The 13189-nt window shown below is 38.7% G+C and overlaps 1 protein-coding gene across 11 annotated transcripts in view; it reads left to right on the top strand.

Annotated features, from left to right (window-relative positions):
• EMSY (EMSY transcriptional repressor, BRCA2 interacting) overlaps positions 1–12060 on the top strand; it is an 85913-nt gene extending 73853 nt beyond the window's left edge. For 5 of the 11 annotated variants that reach the window (XM_042957386.1, XM_042957383.1, XM_042957382.1 and 2 more), the window contains 4 exons: positions 1940–2139; positions 4026–4589; positions 5569–6069; positions 10003–12060. In XM_042957386.1, coding sequence (XP_042813320.1) covers positions 1940–2139; positions 4026–4589; positions 5569–6069; positions 10003–10197 — 1460 coding nt within the window. In that variant the 3' untranslated portion in view covers positions 10198–12060. The remainder of the gene's footprint in view (positions 1–1939; positions 2140–4025; positions 4590–5568; positions 6070–10002) is intronic. The other 6 variants (XM_007078935.3, XM_015536111.2, XM_007078934.3 and 3 more) reach the window with 2 other exon arrangements.
• Positions 12061–13189: the final 1129 nt, after the last annotated feature.

The following is a 13189-nucleotide window of genomic DNA, read 5'->3' as shown; positions in this document are numbered from 1 at the left end:
AGGATTATTTTTAAATGATTTTAGTTGATCGTCTGTTAAATCCATTTCATTTCTTAATAAGATTCTAATGTCATAATTATGAAGATGGGTATGGACAGCAGAAATGTTCCATATAATCTGATAATTTCATGAGAAATTATCTTTATTATTCTTTCAAGTGTCATTCATTTCTGATGATGCTTCCATCAGTAAAAAACTTTATGAATTTGCTTGTTCAATTTTAATATTATGTGATTTGTTTTTCTCCTATTCAGTCACATGATAAATGATTTCAGCAGTAGTTGTTTTAATGTCAACATTGACACCCTTTTTTTCCGTTTGGTTGAGCACATACGGAAGATTTGGTTAACTCATATAATTTTAAATGTACATATAAAGCATACTGTGAAACGCAGTAAGATACTGCATTACATTTTTACCGGTGATGCTGCCTGGAATCTCTTATATCACATGTAGGCGTGTGTATAAGCAACAGTAGAAAAACTGTGTTTGAGAATATAGATAGAATGAGTTAAAAAATAAATAAAGCTTATTTATATTTCACTGGGTAGTTTTAGTTCTGTACTCATAAGACCTAAGTAGCACTTTGACATTGATTTCTGTAGTGATCATCTTACCCTTGGACATTCCACTATGATTTTTCTAAACCTGGAACCACTTGAATATGGAGCTACTTGAAATTGCAGATCAAGATATATGAGCACTGGAATCATGGGTTATTGAGAGGATTTTTATATTCTCAAAAACCTTAGCTAATTTTACAGATTTATTGTACTCTGTTCTTGTTTCAGAAAGTTTGTTTCCCAGTAACCATAAGCATTTCTAAAGCTCTGTAGACTAAGAGGTGGTGAATGTTTTACTGTTTAAAAAGTTGAAGTTGAGGCTGGTAAAAGATGATGGATTGGCACCAATGTCGATGTATCATTTTACATCTATCTATCAATATAAACATAAGTATATAGTTTACCCCACTTGCCCTATGTACCAGAGAAGGACCTTTGTACCTTTGTAAGAGAATAAGAAATGGGGTTGTTTTCCTTACTGAATTCTCACCCGTTTATGTCACATGAGCTAAATTGCAGAAGATGAAAGAAGAGCGATTTTTCTGTTCTTTTGTTAACTTTATATTGTGATAGTTAACAATTTAATACTTAATAATTTAATTAAATTTATATTTTAATACTTAACATTTTCAGCTTGTTACTTCATTTGATCCTCTTCTAGGTAGAAAAAATTTATTATCCCATTAAACAAACAAAAGCAAAACCTCTGAGTTTTAGAGGTTAATGGAATTTTGTTTTGTTTTTTTAGAGGTTCATAGAATTTGAGTGACCTCTTCAAGTTCGCATAGCTGTTTGGTGGCAGAGTGGGACAGAATCCAGGTGTGACTCTTGGTCCGGTTCTTTCTGCAGTATCATTTTGACCTCTCATATCTTTAGGAACTGTAAGGCTGCAAGACAGTGTCTACTTCATGTAAAAGAACGAATGTTTCTGGGTTTTGTATTGCATTTGGAACTGGGACCAAGAAATTAAAATACCATCTTAGTAACTTAAGTATTATCTTAGTATCCTTAAAGATACTAGTCTGGGATTTGATTCCAGAAATTCATCATTGTTTTTGTTACCTTAATGGGGTGAAGGTTCTTGGAGAAAGTAAGTGCGGTTCACAGGAGGATGTAACTTTAAGGGGTTTGTTCCTCCTTTGTGATGACAGTTTTCAAAGTGCTTCCACATTTCTCATCTCATCCTTATAATAGCTCTGTTATTCCCATTTTACAGATGAGAACACAGAGTCTCAGGGAAGATAAGTGACTTTCTCAGAGTCACACAGCTCATAGATGGGCAGACTCTGGTCTTCTGCCTCCTAGTTCACAGTACCACACTTTCTCTCTGTGACACAATCTCACAGACATTTGTTTAAAATGACTACTGGTTACAGATGCTGTGGTGATTTCTGGAGAAATATCATCACCTCCTCTATTTTCAGTCAGCCATCGCTCCCAGCCCCAACAGCCCTCCCAGCCCCAGCGGACCCTGCTCCAGCATGTGGCTCAGTCACAGACCGCAACACAGACTTCGGTGGTGGTGAAGTCCATCCCGGCATCTTCCCCTGGAGCGATCACCCACATTATGCAGCAGGTTGTATCTCTTCTTTCTCTCCCTACCTTCTGTAACTGCTCCTTTTTGAAATAAGGTTTAGTTTCATCTATTGTAAGAAAGGAAATAACTGAATTGAAGAAGAGTATTTGTGTCGTTCTTTCATCTGTGAGGACTGAGGAGAGGGAATGAATTGAGAGTCTCAACACTGGAAAGTAATTAAGAAACAATATTCTTGGATCTTCTGCAAACTTGGAACATTTCAAAAGGGTGGCACTTTCTAGATGAATCTGTGACTTCAAAAGTGGCCACTGTTTCTATATATTTATTGTTACAGAAGAATTTATCATGTAGGTGAGATTTTTGTAAATGAAAAAGAAGTTGGCTTCTTTAGCTATTTGTTGCTTGGGTTTTTGCTTTTATGATGAATTCTCATGGGGAAACATTACAAATAAGTAGGTATAAATATCTGACTTTTATTATATGTGACCAATTAAATAGGAGGAAGAGACCCAATGGGAAGGAGAAAGAGTTAATATAAAACAGAAAGTCTGGTACCAAGGGTAATGGGGATAAGCTAATTTTATGTCAGCTACTGTGCTTTGAGCTTTAAATACATTCATTTGTTTAAATCTCACTGTGATCCAGTAAGGTGGGTATATTATCCCTCTTACAAATGAGGAAACTCTGTTCACAGAAGTTAAGTAAAAATAAGTAACTTACTCTGGGTGGCAGAGCTAGGATTTAAACCCAAAGCATCCTGCCTCTATACAAAGTGATTATCATAGATACCAGATTTAAGCGTGACGTATCATTAGTTGTCACATAAATCACCATCAGTTTGACTGGTAGCAGTTGATCCTAATTGTAAGCAAATTAACCTGAAAGGCAATAAAGAAATTGTTGAATTAAAAACCTGTATGTGCAAGGTCGTTCTGAGATAAGGGAGGGTTTCAGTGGAACCTCAAAAAGTTTTAAAGTTTAGAATGAAGGAATAACGTGATGAGGAAGTGGGAAGGATGAGGTTGGGGTGGATTTTGTGTCACTGAGGGAAGCCAGGTGGCCAGAGGTTTAAGTGGGTACCAGATCTCAGCCTGGAGTCTAGCCCTCACCTGGCCAGTCCTGACATTGACCTTTTTCAAGGCACCCAGAGAGGTCAAACAGACTGGCCCTCACCATGTCGCTCAAGATCAATACCTCCTCCCCTCGCTGTTAAAACTGACACGGGAGAGTCTCCTTTTCCGCTGACAGGAGTGCTCTTGTCCCTCCCCGGTCTCCTTCCCTCCTGGCAGCCGAGCCTCTGGGAAACTGTTGCCTGCTGGGCCCGGAATATGACCAAAGGGGCGAGGAGGACTAGTACAGAGGGTGGTTCACACAGGTTTGGTGAAGCCCGATGAACCGTTTTCACTCTGACCGGAGAGGCCCTCTGTGGGGACCCGGACGGGCATGTCCCTCAGACAGCGACTCTGACTTACTGGACAGCATGGCCAAAGTGGGCTTCTCTGAACTTTGACTTTTCTCTGGACACCTCATACCTGGGTGGCTGTGTTCTTTCTTTGGGTGGCTCAGTATCGCTGATGACCAGGCTAGACAGCTGTGTCCTGAGTGAGGGAGCCTGTTCTTTTTCTGTGTTGGGCTGTGCTTGCAGGGTAACCTTATTCCTCTTACCTATAAATTCTGGGTCCACTTTTCTTATAGAAAAGAGTAGACCAGTTGTTGCAGTACTTAATTTCTAAGAGTTGAAATTACGAGATTCTCAATTTAAAGCCCCCTTTAGATTTAGAAAACTTGAGGTCTCATGGTCTTTTTAAGCTCTTTCTTCTGAAAATTTTTGAATGAATCTCATAACCAAGTCTTTTCCAGTTTGAGGAAAATGTAGCAATGTAGGTGCCTTTACTTTATTCTTACTTTGTGCCTTTTTTACTCAGGCATTAAGCAGTCACACTGCTTTTACCAAACACAGCGAGGAACTTGGAACTGAGGAGGGCGAGGTTGAAGAGATGGACACTTTAGACCCTCAGACAGGTCTGTTTTACCGATCTGCCCTGACTCAGTCACAGTCAGCTAAGCAGCAGAAACTTAGCCAGCCCCAGCTGGAACAGACTCAGCTGCAAGTGAAAACTCTGCAGTGCTTCCAGACTAAACAGAAGCAGACCATCCACCTGCAGGCAGACCAGCTCCAGCACAAACTCCCGCAAATGCCCCAGCTTTCCATCAGGCATCAGAAACTCACCCCTCTCCAGCAAGAACAAGCACAGCCCAAGCCAGATGTACAGCACACACAGCATCCCATGGTGGCCAAAGACAGGCAGCTTCCTACCTTAATGGCACAGCCCCCGCAAACTGTAGTACAGGTGCTTGCAGTGAAAACCACGCAGCAGCTCCCTAAACTGCAGCAGGCTCCGAACCAACCAAAAATCTACGTGCAACCCCAAACCCCCCAGAGCCAAATGCCGCTCCCAGCCTCATCAGAGAAACAGCCGGCAAGCCAGGTAACGGAATATTGGTAGCATGCAAAGTTAAGCTTCTCTGTTGATGGAAAAAAATGAGAACATTACGATCCTATCGTGATTAGCAGTGCTTTCTCCTGGCAAGAGGAAACTCAAAAGCCTCATTTATGCTGGTATTACTTTACCCCATCAGAAGGTTGACATTAGGGAAGAAATGCACGCATTAATATAGGAAGGACAAATAAAGCGTAGCACTCAGAACTTGATTTTCTAGGCGGTTTTTAAATGAAATCACTTCAGCATTGATCAGCAGCACGTAGAAGCGAGATCCCTAAATTATTTGTATTTTTTAGGTACAAAATTTTTTTTCCTATGCTCGTAAACTCTTTTATCTGTGGTAGTAATACTAAGTAAACTACACAGTCTTTTAAGGAGCTTCATTGAACATCTTCCTTTGCAGTTTACATCATCACTCTCTAGTTAATAAATTTATCTTCTAGATTTATCTTCTAGATTGCAGAGGAATTATCTGGATATTCGAAAGAAAAATTATATTAGGGAAAACCAGTGGCTTTAGAGTAATGTATATATGTGTGTATATATTATAAATACATGTATAGAGAATATATTTGTAAGATGTCTTTGAAGCAAAAAAAGTCGAAAAACCCTGCTTTTTATTTTTAAAAGCTGAAGATGATACAAATAATTTGAGAATGGGTTGAAGGTATACTGTATGGGGATATAAATCCCAAAGGGAAGCAAGGCTGCTGCGACTTTTTTTTCCTTTATGTTATGAACCTTGGCTGGCTTGACAGAGGTTCTTTCAACCCCTTCTCTTTCCCTAGGTTTCTTAAAAATAACCAGATACTTTCCCATCCAGCCCTTGTATTAAAACACCAAGCTTCAAAACGTCCTCCTAGTATACCGCACAAATGTTTCTTTTGCCATATTATCTGGGGTGTTTGATAGGTTTTCTCAAAGAGATGTAGCTGTAACACACACAACCCCAATTTGTTTTCAGGTGGAGCAGCCAATTATAACCCAAGGATCCTCTGTTACAAAGATAACTTTTGAGGGGCGCCAGCCTCCCACAGTTACAAAGATAACTGGTGGCAGTTCTGTGCCTAAGCTGACATCACCAGTTACAAGCATATCTCCCATTCAGGCTTCTGAGAAGACAGCTGTGTCAGACATTTTGAAAATGTCTTTGATGGAAGCTCAGATTGATACAAATGTAGAGCATATGGTAGTGGATCCCCCAAAGAAGGCTCTTGCCACTAGTATGCTCACTGGTGAAGCAGGATCATTACCCTCCACCCACGTGGTGGTGGCAGGGATGGCGAATTCCACTCCCCAGCAACAGAAATGTAGAGAGTCCTGTTCAAGTCCATCTGCTGTTGGCCCTCCCTTAACGACAAGGAAAATCGATGCACCAGGAGTGCCTACAACAGGCCAGTTCATGCGTATTCAGAATGTAGGCCAAAAGAAAGCTGAAGAGAGCCCAGCAGAAATTATCATCCAGGTAAGAATTGGAAGGAACATGAGAAACATTGGGCATCTTGGGGGTTGTGGGTTTGGCATGTTTGGGAATGTCACAGGAAGAGTCAAGCCAAGGTGGCAAAAGACAAAGTGATTATTTTTGAGATGGCATTTGACAAATTTGGTTTAATACCTATTACAAATGTAAAAATTTATATTTTCTGGTAGAGAATCCTAGAAAATCGGTGGATGTTATCACGGCACACCTTAGAGACAATCAAGAGCCCTAAGCCCATATGTCAGCTTGGTTATTATAGATTCAAAACATACTTGCCAGTGTTAACTCAGTAAAGTCAGCCCAGAAAATCAGCAACTTGATGGGGTCAAACTTTGGGCTCCCCGGTCTTTGCTCAAAAACTCCTGAGATATAACTGGATTGTATTTTATCTCAAGTTAATTTTAGGGATCCTTTTCTTTGAAAAACACACTTCTTTATCTTGATACAGATTTATGGTTTTCAGGACAATAAAACTTTAATTGCAGTATCTGGAGAAACATGTTGTAAGAAAATGTTTCTGTATGATTTAATTTTATATTTAAGTTGGGATTAGCCATAAAGTTTTGCTTTTTTATTTCAATCATTGTTACTGAGAAATCTTGTTATGGTTACTGTCCTGCCTTGGTAAGTGAATGTAATGAATTATGCATTGGCAATAGGTCTTCCTATGCCTCACATTCCCTTCATTCTAAAACTCATCTGTCATCATGCATAATAGATCAAGACTGAAGAATTATTGAGTCCAGACTAGCCCTTAGAAGTTGTGTTTTACTTCCTTTTCTCTTTGTTAGGGTATCAGGTTGTTTTCTTGCCATAAATTCACTGTTGTGTGACTTGGAAGTTTCTGTGGCAAACTTTCCCTTTGCCGTGATGCCAGGCTATGAGAGAATGCAAACCGACCAATATTCATCCAAATATGATATAAATATAGGGGGGAAATGCTTAAAGGCAAAAAGAACTGGCCGTTGAATTATTAAATGATTTGTTCCTCCTGTAAAAATCGTTGTTAGTGAATTAAGTAATTCTTTTTTTTTTTTTTTTTTTTAAGTTTATTTATTTATTTTGAGGGGGTGGGGAGGGGCAGAAAGAAAGGGAGAGACAGAATCCCAAGCAGGCTCTATGCTGTCAGCGTGGAGCCTGACTCGGGGCTGCATCTCAAGAACCATGAGATCATGACCTGGGCTGAAATCAAGAGTCAGACACTTCGCTCGCTGAGCCACCCAGGCACACCTTAAGGAATTCTTGACAAAGGATTTGTTGGGTTTTTTTCCCCTGAAGAAGTTAGAGTGTGGTGGAAAAGGAGGGAGTTCCTAGCTTCCCCACTCACTGTTTAACTTTGGGCAGGGCTGCTTAACCCTCCTGTGCCTCAGTTTCCTCATCAGTAAAACGGAAATAAGGAATGCCTATTCTACATCACTGATGGAAGGATTACACCAAAGTGAGATGAAGCGCCTAGCACAGTACCTGGCTCTTAGTGATTGCCCCATACATGGTAGTTATTTATTACTATTTCTGCTAAAATTTTCTGTGGCTCCTGAGGGTTTAAATTAGAATACTCACTAAGTCGGAAATTATTTGGGATTGCTTATTTGGAAATGATTTTCTGCACTTTATGAACACGGCTAAAAATATACTTCATGTATCAAGGATGGTACCTAATGAGTAGGCTCTCTGCAGAATATGCCAACTAACTTTTAGCATATACCATGTGCTAGGTAGCTATGTGAGAGAGAAGGGGACAGTGGTATAGTGGTTAAGAATCAAGCTTTTGGAGTCAAAAATACCTGGATTTGAATCTCACCTTTGCTCCCCCTTACCAGCATTGTGGTTTGGAGTCAACCTCTGTATTTCAATTTCATTGCCTATGAAATGGAAACAATATCAGTTACCTCACAAGGTTGTTTTGAGGATCAAGTGGGAAAATGTATATAATGCAGCTTGTTAAGTGTCTGCTATAGAGGAATACTCCGTAAAGATAGCTCCTGTTACTATAATCATCATTAATATATTGTTAGACTATTTTCAGATCTTACTAATTATACTTAGCTTTGACCTGAAGTATTGATTTTACTGTTTCGGTAAAATAGTACGGGGATGAATGAAAGAAGTCTGCAGAAGTGCTTTGATCCCTTGAAAAATGTTTTATAAAAATTCAACATGTTTAATAATAAGTGCTTTGAGTGAAAAGCATTGTTCTTTGTAGACATGTAATCTGTATTTCATTCATTTGTTCATTCATTCATTCATTCATGCCACATATATTATTTAACCTCTGTGTTCTAGGCACTGTGCTAGTTGCAGAGACTAGAGGAATAAATAAGATGAATGTATCTTCTGTTCTGAAGGAGTCTGAATGTGTGGAATTAATAGAATTTTAGAATCTTGAGGATCTTTAGAGTGTATCTTCTCTATCTCCTTTTTACACGAGGTTAAACTAAAACTCAGTGAGGTGAAGTGACTTATTCAGAGGTCCACAGCAAGTCTGAACCAAAGCTGAACTAAAATCCAGGTTTCCTGACCCCCCTGGGACTTGAACACAAGGGTCAGCTATATGGGACAGAGTGAGGAAAAACAAATAACACAAAACTCCACTATCCTAGATTCAGTGCCTTGACATCTTGCAATATTTTCTTGACAATGTTAAAATTAAATTTACATCCCCCCTCAAAAGAAGATTGTTTTGGTCAGGTATATTTTTCAAATGATGATATTCAATTTTGCTCTGGGACTTTTAATGTTAAAGATAGGTTATTCATTTGGCAAATGTTTATTGAGCATCTAATGCATGACAGCTCTGTTCAGAGCTCTGGGCATCTAACAATGTAAAAAGATAATCAAGATATGTGCTCTGATACATATTCTCATGGAGTTTACGTTCTAAAAGCGAGAAGAAAGATTAACAAACACAGTAAATGCAATGAAGAAAAATTAACAATGTAATAGAGGGGGGGGTGGGACCTACCCAGTGATCTGGTTGCATGGTCATGGAAGGAAGGCTTCTCAAAGCCTTTTACCCTAAGCATTGGAGCTAAGATGCAGATGAGAAGATGGAACCAGCCATGGAGAGACTTGGAAGAAAAGTACTCCAGGAAGAGGGGAAGAGCTAGTGGGAAGGCCCAGGGTACAAGTGAGTTTGGCATATGCCTGGAGCCACGATCAGAAGTTTGATATTATATAGCAAGTACGACAGGAAACGATTGTAGAACTTTAAGCAGGGGTATGATATAAACAGGTAGACCTTTTAAAAAGGTAATAAAGTTGAGAAAGAAGAACCTAACAAGGCAATATGGCCATAATATGTGTTTGTCTACTGGTGTTTTTATTGTTTAAAAGACAGTATTGTCCTCTCTCATTTTCAAGAAAGTATTACTATGTGACCCAGATAAATAACTTCCTTTTGAACTAGTAGAGGGTTACCGAAGGTTTTAAAATTTTTTGTGGTGTCAGCAAATTAATTCTTCATCTTGCAGATAATAATGAGTGAAATCTGACTACATTTACATTTAAAATTTGCTTAATGGTCGAGTGAAAATGTCCTTTAATGTCTGTCTCTTGAATTAGGCACAGACTTCAGCCTCCTTTACTAGAAGTGGTGCCATCAAGAAGTGGAAAGATCACTTTAAATTGTACAAAACTTGGATTTGAATCCTGGCACTTTAACCTTGACCAACTGTGTGACCTCAATTAAGTCACTTACCCTCTTAGTTTCCTCATTTGTAAATGGGAATACTATTTTCCTTATAGTGTTCTTGAAGGGATTTAGTAGAATATTGTATGTGAGAGCACCCAGCACAGTGCCTGATGTGAAGTAGTTGTCCAGTAAATGTCAGTTTCCTCTTATCCTTCCTTAGTGATGTTGGGGACATCCTTCTGGTTCTTTTTCTTACCGTAAAGCCTCTCTCCTGTCTTCTCTTCCAGGCCATTCCCCAGTATGCTATTCCTTGTCACTCTAGTTCCAACGTGGTTGTAGAGCCCAGTGGGCTTCTTGAGCTCAACAACTTCACTAGCCAGCAGTTGGATGACGATGAGACGGCAATGGAGCAAGACATAGACAGTAGCACAGAAGATGGAACCGAGCCCAGCCCCTCTCAGAGTTCTGCTGAACGGTCCTAAGTGTTTTGGACACAGGAGTGCACTTTAAAACCTACTTGGTTACCAAGTGTCCAGGGAAGCCCTTGATTTTTGATGTCTAAAGAGAGCACTTTGCCCATGCTTAGGCTGTGGACCCCAAAATAGCAGTGTTTCAACGAAACTGCTGCAGGAGCAGCGTTTTAAAACAAGATAAAACTCACAGGGGAATGTACTTTTAAAAAAAAAAAGGAAAGAAAAAAAAAAAAAAGGAAAGATGCACATCTACAGTGACGTGTAAGACCTGATATTTCTCTGTTGGACCACGGCTGATGGAAAAGTTTGTCGTGCAGTGGAAAGAGACTTTTCCTGTGAATGTTCCTCAACTGGTTTCTACTGAGCAAAACACCATCAGAAAAGGAGAATGTGAATAGTTCATATTTTGAAACGGTGTGTCAGGAACAGGTTTTTTAAAAAATCTTGTATGTTTTTGCAAATCCCTGGAAGTGTTGAATTGATTAACATTTTACATTTGCTCAGTTTATAGTTTATAAAATAACTAGAAAAATACTGGCATTAAAGAATCCTTGTTTAGATGGTGGAAATCAGATCCCTAACCAGTGGGAAAGTGCTTTTTGAATGGCTTGTACATTCTCACCAATTGTATGCTAATTTATTGTGTCGTTGTTCCTTTGTGCTCAAGGCAGCACACTTGCCTTCTATTTATTTAAATGTAAACATTTCAAAGCAGGCCGTATTCTTTCTGACAGATTTCCTGTAAACCAGGATTGCCTGCCCTTTCCACCTCCCACTCTGCCCAGCACCTTTAAGAAAACTTAAAGAGAAATTAAGAGAAAATGTTTCATTGTGAAGGAGAGGAAAAGAAACATTTTCTGGCCCAAAGGAAGCTTTTGTTCAGTTATGTTCAGGAGAAATTATTCATACGATGCTATCTTAACACTGAAATTGCACATCCATGTTGGACTGGGACTTTGAAAATAACTTTTACATAGTTTCGTTTAACCCCCCCTTGAAATGTATAAAAATTCATTTACAGTTTTAAATGTAATGTTTTTAAGCATTCTGCCTTTTAGGACACAGTTTGTTTAAGCAATATGTTTGGGTCTTGTGATCACTGTCTGTCACAAGTAGAGCAAGGGGTAAGAGGGTGGGGAGGGTAACAGTTTTGACAAGTTGTGGCAAAGGAAGCAATTCTTTTTGTTTTTAAAAAAATGTAAATAGAGAAGTTTTTAACGGTTTTATATAGATTTCACTATAAATAAGCATTTTAAGACTGACAAATGTTGAACTGTACATACATATATCAGCATAACTGCCCAATTTTTTGGTGCTGAAGTACTGTAAGTAGAATTCATCAACAGACTCCTAATTTTTGCATCTATATCTAGGAAAAAAAACTGTGATACTGTAGTTAATAAATTCCCACTAGAGTGACACTGAAGATTTAAACACAAGCATTCATAAGATGCACTGATCTCTGGTAGTTGTCATTATTTCTCCTAAGCGGTAACGACTTACCCATAGATGGAGCTGTTGGATTTTATTTTCTTGTACAAATTCATGTTTAAAAGACTTGTGATTGTTTCTAGTTAAGTAATTTTTTTAACCTCTCCAGTCATAGGCTTCTTTGAAAATATGATTACACTATGAACTCTCACCAAAAAGATACACATGCCAACATACCTGTTAGATTTTGCATACCATTTTAGGGGTTCATGGGCCCCTAAGCCTATCCATGTATTCAAGGTTAAGCCCTCTGTTATGGTCAGTCCATTACTTACAGATGTAAGTTTTTATAAAATAAAATATCTTTTAAATATTCATGGATCAGGTAACAGGAGCAAACTTGAATAAAGTTATTATGTTCTACTTCTACATATTCTGGCAGCATAGCATACCTGTGTCCCTTTGAGAATTTAGCCTTAATATGTTTCAGCAACTGGCATAGCAGATAAAACGTCCACAGTCTATACTTAAAAACAAACAAACAAACAAACAAACAAAAAAAACAAAACCCACAAATTATCAAGTGAGGGATTTAACTTTTTTTTCTTTAAAAGGGATTAGTTTAAAGGAGAGCATGAATTCTTCTGTTTATTCAGCAAATATTAATTAAGCATCTACTGTGTGTCAGGTGCTGTTCTAAGCACCAGGGATCCCATAGTAAATAAACAGAAAATCCTACCCTTACGGAGTTTACAAACAGAGCTTCTTGCTGATGGAATGGGTGCAAGGGCCAAAGGCAGGAGGAAACACGAGCCACTCTTGGGTTTCTTGATTAAGTGGATGCGTGGTGATGCCATATTTGGATCTCCAGGTATCCTTTTCCTGAAAGTCTCAGCATTCTATCTATTGGTATTACCTATGTTTAAGCCCACAAATTAAATGTAATTTTAAGTCAATCCTTGTGAAGGATATCAGAGATTATGCTGCAAATGCTACAAAATTATTAGGATCCTAACAACTATTACAGGCAGTGATAAGAAAAATCCATTTGGTTTAAAGCAAACTTTGATAGATGCTTTGTATTGCAGATGCAGTTTGTGGTGAACTTAGAGAACTTAAAAACCCACTTTACTGAAGTCAATTCACACGCCATACAATTCACCCATTTAAAGTGTACAGTTCGGTGGTTTTCACTGTAGTTGGGCAGCCATCACTACAGCCAAGTTTAGAACATTTGCATAACCCTGAAGAACCCTGTACTCTTAGCTATTACCCCGGAAATCCGCCCCACCGCCTTAGCCCTAGGCAACCACTAAACTCCATTCTTTATGGATTCATTCTGTCTTTATGGATTCATTCGCCTCTTCTGGACATTTCATATAAATAGAATCCTATAATATGTGGTCTTCTGTTACTGGCTTCTTTCACTTAGCATAGTATTTTCAAGGTTGTAACATGTTTCAGTCCTTCATTCCTTTTTATGGCTCAGTAATATTTCATTGCATGGAGAGGCTACATTTTATTTATCCATTCATTAGTTGATGGACGTTTGGGTTGTTCCTACTTTTTG

This window comes from Panthera tigris, chromosome D1 (assembly GCF_018350195.1).
Source record: "Panthera tigris isolate Pti1 chromosome D1, P.tigris_Pti1_mat1.1, whole genome shotgun sequence".
In the NCBI taxonomy this organism is placed as follows: domain Eukaryota; kingdom Metazoa; phylum Chordata; class Mammalia; order Carnivora; family Felidae; genus Panthera; species Panthera tigris.
The sequence above is the reverse complement of the archived record's forward strand: the minus strand, read 5'-3'. Positions and strand labels throughout refer to the sequence as shown.